General features: G+C 57.4%; 1 protein-coding gene across 1 annotated transcript; it reads left to right on the top strand.

The window, feature by feature from the left end:
* Nucleotides 1–5,723: 5,723 nt before the first annotated feature.
* LOC126642982 (homeobox protein EMX1-like) lies at nucleotides 5,724–14,512 on the top strand. The gene is given in 4 exon segments (XM_050321080.1): nucleotides 5,724–5,817; nucleotides 5,820–6,098; nucleotides 7,914–8,098; nucleotides 13,778–14,512. Coding segments are annotated over 4 exon segments (711 nt in total). The 5' UTR covers nucleotides 5,724–5,738; the 3' UTR covers nucleotides 13,946–14,512.
* The last annotated feature ends 637 nt before the right edge of the window (nucleotides 14,513–15,149 follow it).

Below are 15,149 nucleotides of genomic sequence, written 5' to 3'. Positions count from 1 at the left end.
GCAGTGGTTTTATTGTGTTAATAAGTTTGGTGTCTGTGAGCAACACGTGTAACTGGCTGATATCCTGCCTCGATGACATTTTATGGAATATTTGGGATGAGAAGGGGAGCCAGGTCTGTTGATCTCCCCTAATGTAACACTGCAACCATCCCTGTGGGATCTGGGGGGACTCTCCCAGCTTCCAGGCAGAGACAGCACCTCTCTCTCTCTCTCTCCATGGTTTCTTTGCCCCTGGATCAGGGTGATCCTGAAGGGAATATTTCTTCCTCAGCTGCTGCAGTGAAGTCAGAGTGAGCCTGGGGGGGTCAGACAGGGAGGTCACGCTCTGATGCCATCCCAGGGAGCACCCAAACCCTCCCTGGGGCTGGATGTGCAATTTCCTGGGATGAATTTTGCCCAGCCCTTTCAGAAAGACATTTTGGCTGCGGTGATGACCCCGCTGTGCCTGGAAGAGCATTCCTAAGGGGACATCTGAGAGCCCTGGAGGGAGGTTTGTGGTGGGACACTAACTGGGAGGCCAGACTTCACCTCCAGAAGTAGAGGGGAGGCCTGGCTGACCCCAAACCCCTTGGCTGAGCTCTTCTTTGGGGTATAAACCCTCAAAAGTGGCCTCAGGGACTGGTTCTAAAGCACAGAGCTCCTCACACACGTCCTGAGGTGATTTAGGGGCTGGGATCAGGGATGAGGGAGATGTCCACTCCCAGCCAGGCCACGGCAGTGCCACACCCCCACCACTGCTGCCACCCCAGCGATCAGGATGAGCAAATAAGGTCAGCAGTTTGGGATTTGGGGGGCTGGATTGCAGCCCTTGAGACAGGGAAAGGCTCAGGGACCCCCAGGACACCCCCAGCAGGTCCCCAGGGAGGTCCATGTCCCCTCTCTGCAGGGCAGGTGATGTCACCCACAGAGCCTGTGGGTGCTGCTCCCTGGGGCATCAGCCCTGCTCTGACAAGTTGTGTCCCGAGCAGGAGATGCTGACACTGCCCAAAATCCACCTATTTCAGAGCTGGAGTGGCTGAACCAGCTCCTCACAGGGAGCTGGTCCTTTGGGACCCTGGTGGGGTTCCCAAGGCTGGGGGAAAGGTCCCCAAGTGCCCAACCTGTGCACATCACTTGGAGTTAATGATTGGGAAAGCCTTTCCCTGAAATTCCAGCCCTGTGGTCCCACCCTGCTGAGTGAGCAGAGGTGACCAGAGCAATCCCTGTCCCAGGTGCAGCCTGGGTCACCAACAGCCAAGGGTGCCACAGCTTTTGGAAAGGGTTTTTTCAGGGCTACAACACCTGCACCGTCATCTGGAGATGATTCAAGGCTTGGAGATGATCCTGTCAGGAGCTGGGGGTTCAGTGTCCACGAGGACCTGGGTGCAAAACACCCTGTTTGCTTGGCAAGCCCAAAATTCCTGTTCCTGACATGTGGCTGCTGCCACGGAAGCCACAGCTGTGACCACACTGAAGGGCCTTTGGGGCCTCCCACCCCTGAGTGTGTCAGAAACCCACCAGGACCCGTCACACCAGATCCCACCGGGTCAGAGCAGGGTTTGGATCTAGGAGCATCTTTCCTTGCTGGAATGATCTCTTCTAGCCCACAACTATGTGATCTGGGTGGCTTCCCATTCCCAGGGTCGGTGGTGGGATCCTCTCTCAATCATCCTGACTCCACAGCCACCCATCCCTGTCACATGGACATCCCTACCGCCATCCCCACCATTCCCGTGTCATCTCCATCCACCCGTGCATCCATCCATCCTAGCATCAATCCTTTGATCCGTTCATCATGCACCTGCACCCATCAGGCATTCCTGGGAATCAGGGCCAGGACTTGGACTTCAGTGATCCTTGTGGGTCCCTTTCAACTCAGGATGTTCTGATTCTGTGATTCCATGATCCTTCCACCCCTCTATCCATCCACTATCAATGGACCAATTGACAAAACCACCTTAAAAGGAACACTGAGAGAGGTGAGATGAATAACCTGCTGGAGCTCACTGGGCAGTTCAGGGACAATTTATCCCAATACAGGATATTCCCAGACCGAGTGAAATTTAAAAAAAAAAAATAAAATAAAAAAAGTCAAATCCAAAGAAACAGAAAAAGAGGGAGAAACCAGGGATCTCCTTAACCCCCCAACCTAAAATGCAGCCCCATTTCTCCATCTTCCCCTTCAGGGCTGCACTCGGTGGCTGCTGAGAAGAAACCCGGGCAGGGGACAGAGCTGCCCCCACGGGAAGGGCAGGTGGGAGAGGTGAGGAGGAAATGATCCCGCACTTTGAAGTCTGGTCAACTTTTAACATCCCGACCAGCTGCGCCCGCGGCCACGCTCCAGGGCCTGATTGGGGGCCTGATTTTCCACATTGTGCCCTTTGATGGCGAGGCCGGTGTGTTACAGATTAACGAGCCCGGGCACCCACAGTACCTGCCGGCAGCGTCGGGATCCGGCCCCGGACAATCCCGCCTGCTCCCGCCGCCAGGGAGAACGGGATGCGGGCAGGGATCTGTGTCCCAGCCGGGAGAACGGTGGCCAAACCGGGCGTGCGGGTGGATGTGGCCACAGGGATGGACCCGCTGTGCCTCTGCCCACCCCAAGCGCCCCCAGAACTGACCCTCAACCCCTAACCCGCGTCCAGTTGTTGGTGCCTGTCCCTCTCTCCCCGTCCTTCCCTCCTCTTTCGTTTGCTCCTTGCCGGATCCTCGCGGTTGTATTTTAACAGGCATCAGGCCCCCCTTTCCCCCTCTCCCATCACCCCCTAACCCCGGTGCAGCCCCCCCTGCCCGGCCCCTGGCGGGTCCCTCCGCTGCGCTCGCTCCTTCGGCGGCTCTTTCGTTGAAAAAGAAAATGTCTTTCTCCTCCACCCGGAGCTCCTCCCGGCCAGCAATCCAGCGGGAAGGCAGGATCCCGGCTCCCCTCCTCCCGGGAACGCAGGGGATAAAGTTTTCCTCTTAATAAACCACGGACACCTCGAGCCGGAGCAAGACACCCGCTCGGGGGGTCTGTGTTTATTCCCGCAGGGGATAAAAATCCTGCTTGAATTGTCCTGGAGCCGGGAGCAGGCCTGGAAGCGGAGGGGAAAAAGAAATTTAGAGATAAATTTGAGGTTCTCGCCCGGTTTCAGCGTAGCAGCTCCTCGGTTCCCTTCGGAGCAGCCAAGGAGTCTCGCCTGGACACTGAGCCGGGACTGGAAACCACTGGGCCAAACAAGGAGGAAAAAAAAATCAGATTAAAGATTTACAATTTTCCGCGAGGGCGATTTGTCCCCAAACCAAAGCAGCTCCCTTCCCAAAAAAAACGTTCCTGTGGAGACGGGGCTCGGAGGGGAGATGCTGCCGGCGGGGATCCCTCGGGAAGCAGCCGGAGCGCGGCCGCCTTTTCCTTTTTTACCCCCGCAGAAGATGCAGAAAACGGGTGAGATCCGCACGCAACGAAATCCCGGCCCCGCGCAGAGCTCCGCGGGCGCGGATCCCGCAGCGCCCGCTCCGCACGGGTGGCTGCGGGAGGGCAGGGGCGGAGGGGCCGCATCTCCCCCGCCCGCCCGCCCGGGGGCAGAGAAAAGGGCGAGGGAAAAAAAAAAAAAAAAAAAAAGACTGAAGAAAAAATTTAAATTGAATTAAATTGTATTAAATTGATTTAAATTAAATTCCACAGAGGTCCGGAGCCGGGCATAGCTCCAGCGGCACAGCCGGGCTGTGCCCGCATCCACCTTCTCTTCTTCGTCCCCATCTCTTCCCCTTCCTCATCCCTATCCCTTCCCCTTCTTCCCTATCCCTTTCCCATCCTTTCCCTTTCCCATCCCATCCCTCCCCGGGTATTCCCCGCTCTGCGCCCGTCGCCCTCTCCGCCCGCTCTCTCACCCAACTCCGCTTCTTTATTTCCATTTTTAATATAAAAAAAAAATTAAATGGAAATTAATTTGAAAAATCTATTTATAATATATTTTCAACGTCGATCATTTTTTTCCTCTCTCGCACGCGGAAATAAAAATAAAAGCGCTTTGCCGACGCTCTCGCTCCATTTTTAGGCTTTCATTTCTCCAGGATTTCAGGGAATTTTTCCTTTCCTCTCTCCCCCCTCCACAACCTTCCTCGCCGCAGCCTCTTGCGGGAGCGCGTCCGCGCAAAGCCCGCGCAGCAGCAGCGCTCTGCTCTCCGCGGGGGGAAGGATCCCGCGCGGAGTATTTCAGTCCAGCCAAGTGGAAAATAGACTTTCAACCCCCTTTGTGCGGGAGGGGAGGGCTCGCCCCCGCCTCCGCGGGCCAACAAAACTCCGAGCAGAGCCAAACTGCGGAGTGAACTCGGGACCGGCCCGCGCAGGGGCTGCGCGGGGAGAAACAGCCCCAAATCGCCACTTACTGTGAGCTTTTAATTATTTTTTTAATTTTTTTTTTTTTTTTAAATTCCCAGCCCAGGATCGGACCCGTGGGAAGAGCTTTTGTCCGCGGGAGAGGTCCTGCCTTTGGAGGGGGGTTACGCGGGAGGCGGAAGGGCCGTGGGGTGGGATTCACCTGTCCTCCCATCCCCTCTACCCTGGCCGCGGAGTTCCGCGCTTCGTCGCGGGCAGGTTTAATTTATTTAAATAGTGAAAAGAAAAAGAAAAAAAAAAAAAAAAGAAGAAAGAAAAAAAAAAGAAGAAGAAAAGGAGAATTTTTTAAGCTTTTTTAAAAAAAATATCTTTTTTAAATTTTTTTTTTTTTTTTTTGAAGAGGAAGGGAAAACCCCCCGCAGCCGGAGCCCCTCTCCCACAACTTCGCGGCGCGCCTGCGGGAGCTGCTCCAGTCCAGTTTTTCGGGCGCTCTCTGCCTCCTCTTGCCTCCCTTGCCTCCCCTTGTCTTCCCCTGCCTGCCCCTATTTCCCCCCATCTCCCCTTCTTTCCCCTTCTTCCCCCTGCCTGCCCCCATCTCCCCCTGCCTTCCCTGCCTGCCACTGCCTCCCCTCGTCCTCCCCTTGTCCTCCCCTGCCTGTCTCTACCTCCCTGCCTTCCTCTGCCTCTCCCGGCCTCCTCTTGCCTCCTCTTCCTCCTCTGCCTCCTCTGCCTCCCTTGTCCTCCCCTGCCTTTCCCTACCGCCTCTGCCTCCTCCGGCCTCCTCTTGCCTCTTCCTGCCTCCTCTTCCTCCTCTGCCTCCCCTTGTCCTCCCTTACCTGCCACTGCCTCCTCTTCCTCCCGTTCTTCCCCTGAGTCCCCTTGGCCTCCCCTGCCTCCTGTTCCTCCCCTTGGCCTCCCCTGCCTCCTCTTCCTCCCCTTGGCCTCCCCTGTCTCCTCTTCCTCCCCTTGGCCTCCCCTGCCTCCTCTTCCTCCTCTGCCTCCTCTTGTCTTCCCCTACCTGTCCCTGCCTCCTCTTCCTCCCTTGCCTCTCCCTGCCTGTCCTGCCCCCCCACCACTCCACCACCTCCCCTGCCTGTCCCTGCCTCCCCTGCCCGTCCCTTCCCTGCCCTCCCCGTCCCTTCCCGTCCCTTCCCTGCCCTCCCAGCCCGTCCCCGGAGCGCAGGTGAGGCCGCCCCCTCCCTGGGGCCCCGCCAGGTCCGGGCCGTATTTGTAGCGGCCGCCCGGGGCTCGGGGGTGCGTGGGCGCCCGCGGGTGGGCGGCGGGGCGGGCGCGGGCGGGCAGGGGTGGGTGTGCGAGGGTCTGTGTGTGTGCCGTGCCCAGGGGAGGTTTCTTGCACACGCACACGCACACACACACACACACACACACACACACGCAGGACCGGCCCCGCTCCGGGCCCCCCGCCCCGTTCCCGGCTCACACCATGTTCCAGCCGTCTGCGAAGCGCTGCTTCACCATCGAGTCCCTGGTGGGCAAGGACACCCCCCTGGGCCCCGAGGACCCCCGCGCCCCGCCGCCCTCGCCTACCCCGGCCCCGCCGCAGCCGCCGACGCCGCCGCCTTCGCCCCCGGCTTCCAGGGAGCCGCCGGCCGGGCCCTCTACGGCAGCGCCGAGCTCGTCTTCCCCGAGGCCGTGGGGCACCCGGCGCTGCCCGTCGGGCCCCCCCAGCTGGGGGGCTCGGCCCTGCCGCACCCACACCCCTTCTTCGGGCCGCAGCACCGCGACCCGCTCAACTTCTACCCCTGGGTGCTGCGGAACCGCTTCTTCGGCCACCGCTTCCAAGGTGAGCGGGGGCTCCCGGCGGGCGCGGGGCGGGGGAGGATGCCAGTGTCCCTGGGGGCTGCGGGGGCCGCGGGGCTCCCGAACCGGGGGGCCAAGGGGGGCCCGGAGGGCAGGACCTGTTGCTGCGGTGCCCCGGGCGCTCGCACGGCGGGGCCGAGCGCGGTCACACGGCGGGGCCGGTGGCTCCGCGCTCCCGGTGCCCTGGAACAGCCGGTGCCTGTGGACACCCGGCGCCTTGGAACAGCCGGTGCCGATCCCGCAGCCCCGGGGTGGGTGCCGTGCCCGGGCAGAGCGAGGGGGGACCGCGGCAGCCCCGCGGAGTCCCGGCCGAGCATCGCGGCGCTCCCGGGAACGGGACCGGCGCTGCCGCCTCCCGGCGCAGCCGAGCCGGGAATTTGGTTTTCTCCTTCTCGGGAACGAAGGGAAAGATTTTCGGTGCGGTGGATCTCGGCTGCGCAGCGAGACGTTGTTTGGTTCCGTAGATTTTTCTCTCTATTCCTTTCCTTCTCTTTCTTTGATTTCTTCTCTTCTCTTTTATTTTTTTTCTTCTTTTTCCTTTCTTCTTTTACTTTCTCTTCTTCTTTTCATTTTATTATCTTTCTTTTCTTCTCCTTTTATTTTTTCTTTCTGTCTTTCCCTGTTTTCTTTACTTTCCTTTACTCATTTCCTCCTTTCTCTTAATTTTCTTACTCTCTGCTCTCTGTCTCTATTTTTTATCTCTGTTTTCTTTCTCTCCCATTCTTACCATCCTCTTTCTTTTCCTTTTCCTTTCTCCATCTGCGTCTTTTTCTTTCTCTTCCTTTTTCCTCTTTTTTTTTTTTTTCGCCCTCTTTTTTTCCTTTCCGTTTCCTCTCCATCCCTGTCCCCTCTCTGTCCCGCCGTCCCCCCGCGATGCCGGGGGGGTCCCGGAGCCCGGATTAGGTTTATCTGCTCGGCACCAACCCCTCGCTTGTCTCCGGTGGCTCCGCGGGGATTTGCGGCCGCTCCCGGCGGTGCCCGGGGGGCTCCGGCCCGACCCCCCGGCCCCGGGAGCGGCTCCGGTCGGGGTTGTGCGGGGCTCCCACTCCGGCCCTGCTCCCCCCGCAGCCCCAGCCCCCGGCCCGCTGCTCCCCCGCCCCGGCCCGCTGCCCTGCCGTCTCTCCCCATCTTTATTTTTCCTTTTCTTCCCTTTCTTTCGTTTTTTTCCCCTACCATTTCTTGTTTACTTGGTCTACAACTTCCCTTCTCTCCTTCTTTATTTTTTGCTTCTTTCCTTCTTTTTCTTGCTTTCCCACTTTCCTTCTCTTTCCCTCACCTTTCACTCTTTCTTTTCCTTCTTGTTTTTTCCTCTTTTCTTCTTTTCCTTCTTTCCGTCTTTCTTGCTTTCCCACTTTCCCTCTCTCTTCCTTTCTTTCTCCCCTTCACTTTCTTTCTCTTTCTCTCTTTCTGTTTTTCTCTTTTCTTCTTCTATTTCATAATTTCTTTTTCTATTCCATTTTTTTCTCTGCCTCTCCTTTTCCCTCTCTCTTCCTCCTGCTCTCCCAGTCCATCCCTTCTCCCTCTCTTTCTTTCCCTCTCCTTTCCCTTCCCCTCTCCTTCCTCCCACATCCAGCCCCACCAAGGGCAGCCAGGAGGGAGCACAGCTATGACACTGCAGTGCTTGTGGGGACATAAATCCTGCAGTTTTGGGGTTGGGAAGGCGCTCAGGACCCTCCAACACCCCTTATCTGCGCTCTCGTGTCACAGGGCGAGAGTGTCACCCCAACTCCCACCCACAGAGTGGGATCTGGTGCCGGGGCTGCTGGTGCAGGACCCTGACCGTGCTCTGTGTCCACAGGGAGCGAGGTATCCCAGGAGAGCCTGCTCCTGCACGGCCCCTTCGCCCGGAAACCCAAGCGCATCCGCACGGCCTTCTCCCCGTCACAGCTCCTGCGGCTGGAACGGGCCTTCGAGAAGAACCACTACGTGGTGGGCGCCGAGAGGAAGCAGCTGGCCAGCAGCCTCAGCCTCTCCGAGACCCAGGTACTGCCCATCCCACAGCCAGCTGGCCCACTGTCCACCCATCCATCCATCCATCAATCCATCCATCCATCCATCCATCTGGTGGGATCAGCTCGGCGTCGGGCAGCAGGAGCGGCACCAAACCCGAGCAGGGCTCACGCCGCTGGGTTTGCCCAGGAATCCCACTGGGGCTGAACCCTGCTGGCTTTCCTGGCCTTGGAGATGGGTTATTTTCCTTGGGCTTGAGGTGGGTTTGTTTTTTTTTTTTGTGCTGCGGCGTTCGGTCGTTTCAGTCGTCCCTGGCAGGGTTGGAGGCTGGGAAGGCAGGGCTGGCATCATCCCGCTCTCCGGAGCGGTTTTCCGGCGTTACGTCTCTCTTGCTTGGGGTGTTTTCCCCGAGAAACAATATATGGTTTTAAAAATCCAGTTAGAAAAGGAGCAGCAGCCTGATATCCCTCCCTGGAGAGCTGGAAAACCGTGGCTCAGCCGTGCGGCTTTGGTTCTGTGCACCAACACCACGGTGTCCGAGAACCAGGATGGGTGTGGAGACGGTACCTGCTGATTTTGGCTGTGACTTCCTGGGATTAGAGCAGACATTTCACAGCATTTAGATATAATGAGGCCCAGGAGAAGTGTTGGGATGAAAGGAAAAGTGTACAGTGCTGGGGGAAAACAGGGGAGTCGGGGCTGAGCTGCTCTGTGTGTCCGAGCCTGGTATCCCGGTGAGGGGCTGTTCCCAAATGCTCCAGGTGAAGGTGCTTTATTTCCCATAATATTCAGTAGATGAGCGGTTGGAGAAAGTTTCCTCCAGATTCTGGTGAGGTAGTTTGGCCCATATTCTGAATCAATGTATTTTTTATCCTTTAATTTAATTGGGAATTAAAGCTGGAGCCGTGGGTGTTCCCAGTACCCGCCTGGCTCATCCTCGCCCAGGCTCTGCCAAGCGAAACCTCCAAATGCATCTCTGGGAGCGGGAAGTTACTGGGAGGGAAATGTCACCGGTGTGGGGACAGGGGGGAAAGAGCAGGTGTGGATGTTGGGAAGGCTGGATCGAGCCCCCAAAATCCAGAGGGTGTTTACATCCTGGTGCTGATGCTCTCCCGACCCCTCCAGCCCAGGGCATGGCGGTGACACCCCGGCTCCGATCCTGCTGCTTCCGTCACCTCTCCTCTCTGAAATGGTGTGAAAGGGGGAAAAAGAACAAACCCCAAAGGTCAAAGAACAACCAGCAACTTGTCTGGGCGGGAAGGGCAGCTGTGGGATGCCCCGAGGGGGAGCTCAGCCATTCCCTGGCCTCTTCCAGCAGTGCCTGGAGCCTCCAGGCAATAATGCGATTTACTGGGGAAAAAGCAGCGCCGGCCGTCCCTAAATCCCGTGGGGATTTAGAAATGGGAAGAGGCAATATAGTTATATTTAAAATATATTTTTGTGTGGCTCAGCATTGTTTTGTAGCCTGGTGTTTCCGTGTTTTTGGGAAGCAGGGAGCGAGCGCAGGTGACAGCGGGAGGGCTGGGAAAGGCTCCCGTCCTTCCCGCGGCCCCACGGATCCATCTGGGAACGAGCACCAAGCTGCTGCCAGCAGCAGCAGTGGTTTGCAGGGAGCAGGGAGGGCTTTTTCCCTTTTGTTTTGTGGCTTTGGAGAAATAATTTAAAGTAAAAAACAAAAAAAATCTGATTTAAATTTACCTGGAGGGGAATAATTCCTCTACGTGGAATTATTATAATCGGGATGTGATGCAGGATAGGCATCCAAGGGCTGGGATTAGAGGGGTGGGATAGCAGGTTACTGGTGGCTGTGCCAAAACCAGGATATTATTACTATTATTATTATTACTATTATTATCATTATTATTATTCATATATTCAGTGATGAATCCTCCGTGCAATCAAATTTCCATGGAAAACCAGCCCCCCAATCCCTGACACACATCCCCGGTGTGACAGCAGGTGACATGGGTGTGTTTTCACCTGGAGCAGACACCCAGCCCCACATCCAAACCCACACATTTTGGGCTGGTGTATCATTTTTGAGTGGGTTTGATCATTCCCAGATGGGGCTGTGGGTTATGGCTGTGCCTGCACCTATTTACCAGCTGCTTTTCCCCCTGGAAAAGGGAGTTTTTCCCTTTGGGGTGTGCCGGCTCCGGGTTCCCCCAGCCGGGGAGCAACACCTGGAGCAGCCCAGGGGAAGGTGAAAAGGGTACAGGTACCTGCCCAGCATCAGGAAATGCCTTGGGATATGGGGTGGGGAAGGGTGCAGGTGTTTAACCCCTTCCCATCCTTCCTCCTGGCAAGGAACTGCGTTAATTTGGGATAAGACAGGCCCTTGGAACAACAGAATAAAAGAGAGTGGGGGGAAAAAAAGGGGGATTGGGCTGGGAAATCACTTCCCTGAGTTAATTTTCCATGATGCAACCGGGATCTCTGGGCAGAGCCTCTCCATTCCTGGTAGTTTGTGGGGCAAATCTGATTCCCAAAGCAAAGGCCTCTCCCTGGCTCCTGCCAGAGGGAAGTTTTGGGGTGATTGTGGATGCTCTGTATATTCCAGGGTTCCTTCCCAGCTTTGGGGTGATTATGGAGTCACCGTATATCCTAGTGTCCCTTCTGGCTTTGGGGTGACTATGGAGTCACCCTGTGTCCCAGTGTTCCCTCCTGGATTTGAGGTGATTATGGAGTCACCCTGTATCCCAGTGTTCCCTCCTGGCTTTGGGGTGATTATGGAATCACTGTATATCCCAGCGTGCCCTCCTGGCTTTAGGGTGATTATGGAAGCACAGGATAGCCCAGTGTCCCCTCCTGGCATTGTTCATGCAGGGATGGTGGAAACCAGCCCTGGCTTTGGGGTTTGGGGCCGGGTGGGCATCGCGGCCGCTCCATAATTAATAATTAACGGAGCGAATGCCTGGGAATCAGGGGAGGAGAAAGATGCACGGCCCAGATACGGCTGCAGAGCAGAGCTCGGGGCTGGCAGCCGTCCCTCCCTGGGGGCTGTCCCCAGAAACCAGCTCCTCAAAGTTTTGGGGTGTTTTCAGAGGGAAAATCCCAGCTGGGATGGCAGGAACAGGCTCCGCTGCCCTTTCGGGGTGGTGGCACTTTGGGTGACAGCTCAGGTGGTGTCACCGTGCGGTCCAGGGCTGGTCCCTCTCCGTCACCATCCAGACCCATCCCAGGGCTCTCAGCCTTTGGCAGTGTTTGGGTCACTGTCCAGGGGAAGCTCCACATGAAGCCACTGGATTTGGATTGTCCCCAGCGTGGTGGTGGCAATGTCACCTTTCAGCCAGGGCTGGTTCTCGGGGTGCTGTTGGCATTCCTGAAGCAGAGCAGGATGTCCTGGGAGTTGAGTGGGAGTGTGCAGGGAAAACCATGAATGGGAGCTGTGTTTTAGATGCAGGAGCCATCCAGGGACCATCCCTATCCCACAGTGGTGACCCTGGAGGGCAGAGCCAGCCCTGGGGAATGGCTGGGAAGGGATCCCAGGAGCATCCCAGGAGCTGGATGCACAAACCCCCAGCATTCCAACGGTTAATGCACTGAGGGTTTGGGAAGGGATAAAATGCCGGGCTGGGGAGTTTAAACCAATTACTCTTGGAGTCAGGACCAGGCATCCTAGGGGGCAGCTTATCCCCCAGTTGCCCACTGTGAGGTTCTCACACTCCTCTTATTGTGGCTTCTGGACTGTTGGAGTGAGGGACATGGTATTGGAAGGGACAGGGAGCCCATCCAGCCTGGAAATATCCCCGTTCCCACAGCTGAGACAGCTGGGAATCTCAGGGGATCCTCGTCCCGCGGGAGACGAGCTGGGGAGAACCAGTGCACACCCACCCCTGCCTTCCACACAGTCTCACTCGAGCATCTTAATTGCTTTATGCCTTAGTTTCCCCTTCTATAATTTAGGGATAAGGCAACTTCCCTGCTCCCAGAGGGCTGAGAGCTTTAATTAAAGTTTGCAAAGTGCTTTTCGGTGGTTGAATGGAAGGCGCCAGCTCGGTATTGTTCCGGAAATGCCCCAAAGGTAGGAAAGAGAATGGTTGGAGTCCCGGGCCGGGGGTGGTTCTAACACATCCCGGTGCCATAAGGCAGCTGTTTCCATCGGCTGAGCAGCCTTCGAGTCAAGGGCTGGCGCTGCTGCTCCCAGGGAACACAGAGAGGTGGGAATGCCGGCCCCGTGCAGCGCTGGGAAGGCTCCGGAGCAGAGAGGAAAAGGGGTGATTATCCCGGGGGATGAGCTGTGGCAGCAGCTGCGGGATTGCAGGACTGCCAGCAGGGAAAAGCTCGGGCTGGGCTGGGCTGGGCTGGGCTGGCAGCGGCGGCCGAGCAGCGGCACCTAGTGCTGCCGACCCGGAGCTGGGCAGCATCCACAGCCTTCCTGCCGCTTCCTGGATCCCGCTGCAGCGTCTGGGATCCCATCTACAGCATCCCAAACCGCTGGCTGCAGCATCCTGTATGTCGTGCCTGCAGCATCCCACACCACTGCCATCCTGCATCCTGCACCACTGGCTGCAGCATCCTGTATCCCATCTGCAGCATCCCACACCACTGCCATCCAGAATCCTGCATCCTGCACAGCTGCCTGCAGCATCCTGCATCCCTTCCAGTAGCATCCTGCACTGGTACCCAGGGCATCCACACTGCTTCCTGCAGCATCCCTCATCCCCAGATGCACCATCCCACATCCCTCACCACTTTCTGCACCATCCCACATCCCTCACCACTGCCTGCAGCATTTGCACAGCTGCCTGCAGCATCCTGCATCCCTGACTGCGATATTCCTCACCACTTCCATCAGCATCCTTCACCCCCTGGAGCAGCATTCCACACCGCTGCCTCTGGCATCCCGCATCCCTCACTGCAGCATCCCACATCCCTGGCTGCCTGGCATCCCCCCCTGGGTGCTGCAGCATCCCTGGCCACGTGGGTGCTTTCAGCATCCCAAATGGATCCCTGTGTCCATGCTGCCATGTCCATGCTGGTGTATCCACCCTCCAACCCAGCCCGTGCTTCCAGCCCTGGCATCAAGGATATTTGGGGTCTGAGTAGGATGCTGGGGGTCCCAGGCAGGTGAGGAGGGAGGGATCCATCTGCCCAGGGATGGATCTTCCCCACTGCCTCTGCAGGCTCCTGGGACAGTGTTTGACCACCATCAGGGTGGAAAAGGTTTCCTGAAACCGACAAGTGGTAAATTAATGATGGATAATTGTGATTATGGTCCTGGCTGGAGGGGTGGGGGTGGCTCTGAGTGTTGCCCCGTGTGGTCACTGGGTGTCATCCCACTGTGCCCGTGACATCCTGACACCTGTGACTGGTTTAGCTGCTCCCACCATTCCATGCTGATCCAGGCCCAGCCCAGACTCCAGGGGGATGGTGCTGTCATGAGGGTCCCCTGTGCCCGTTGTCCCCGTGTCCCAGGTGTGACCGAGCGTCCTTCTCCCACCTGGGCTTCTCCAAGGCAGGAATGTGCAGGGAAGTGGAGCTGGGAGGTGGCAGCATCCCTAATCCTACAATACCCCACTGTCCCACCTTGCCATGGGAAACTGAAGCTGGGCAGGGTGGCTGCGGGAGCGCCCCTGGAAGGAGCTCCTGGAAGGACAGGGAACAATTTCTTGCCGGTCCCTGAGGAAAACCGAGCTTGCTCCCGGGTCCCAGCACCGGACCAGCTATGCCAGGACCCCCACAAGCAGCCCGTGTCTCCCTCTCTCCCAGGTGAAAGTGTGGTTCCAGAACAGGCGGACGAAATACAAACGGCAGAAGCTGGAGGAGGAGGGCCCCGACTCGGACCAGAAGAAGAAAGGCTCCCACCACATCAACCGATGGCGCCTCGCCACCAAGCAGTCGAGCGGAGAAGACATCGACGTCACCTCCAACGACTAAAGCAGGGACAGGCTCCTGGTGCAGCCACCATGGAGAGGAACCCGGGGGAGGCAGGGGGGACACAGGCGGCGGCACCCAACGGACTGTAGGGACGTCGCCGAAGCCGCCGCCGCTGCCCGCGGCCTTTCCTCGGGGGCGCCCCGGCCTCACCGGGGACCCCCGGCCACCCCCCGGGCATCCCTCGGAGGGGCTTTTCGGGAAGCTCCCGCCGCCGCCGAGCCGAGGAGGAAGAGGAGGAGGCTGCCGGGGCGGCCCCGGGACGCGCTGGAAGGCGCCCGTCAGCCATGAGATCAAATCCACACGTCCTGCCCAGAAGCTCCGTGTGCCCAACCCCTTCTTCATTTTTCCCCCCTTTTTATTATAATTTTTCACCTTTTCCTCCCGCCCTCTCCCCCCCCACACCGCCCCTGTTGTCGTTTCATCGTTGGTTTTTTTTTTTTTTTTTTTTATTACACAGTTTATTTTTAATTTATTCTGTTCTTTCCGTGCCCGTGTGTGCGTGCGTTCCCCGTCGTAGGTATCAGCAGCTGTAGTGTGTGTTCCTGCGTGGTAATAAAAGGCAAAATGTGCTGGAAACCCGTCTGGTTGCCTCGTGACGGAAGGAGGGGGGGAGACACAGTGACAAGCGGACCGTCCCCATTCCCATCTTGTGGGATGGGTGTCACTGGGAAGGGCTGGGAGCGATGGAGCTGGGAGAGCTTGGTGGGTGTAGGGGAGGTGAGGATGGGGGGGTCTCCCTCGAGGGTCCTGGGGCCACCACCGGGGTGGCCACAGGTATGGCAGGGGTGGCCACAGGTATGACAGGTATGCGGCGGCTCCGGGGCCGGCAGCTCCACACCTGCGCCGGGGATTGAATGTCGGGAGAGGTTCCACACGGCTCCAGATCCCCCCCGGGAATATCCCCTGCGGGGATCCCCCCACAAGCCATGGGGCACCCAGGGCTGGGGAAGGGACCCCCCACGGGTCCCCAGGCACTCCTGGGACCCCCCCAGGAATGAGGGACTTGAAGGGTTGGGAGGGTTCTTGGGGGATAAAGGTTGGGCGTTCTTCCCATCTGGAATCTGGGGGAAAAGACAACTTTTAAATTATTTTACATATTTATATAAATAATATTATTAATATATTTTATATATTTTCTCTAATATATTATATATATTTTTATATAAAATATATAAAATATATAGTATTTTATATAAAAATTGTA

This window comes from Myiozetetes cayanensis, unplaced genomic scaffold (genome assembly GCF_022539395.1).
Source record: "Myiozetetes cayanensis isolate MyiCay16 unplaced genomic scaffold, myiCay2020 scf26, whole genome shotgun sequence".
Taxonomy (NCBI): Eukaryota; Metazoa; Chordata; class Aves; order Passeriformes; family Tyrannidae; genus Myiozetetes; species Myiozetetes cayanensis.
Note: the sequence above shows the minus strand (reverse complement) of the source record. Positions and strands in the feature narration are given on the sequence as shown.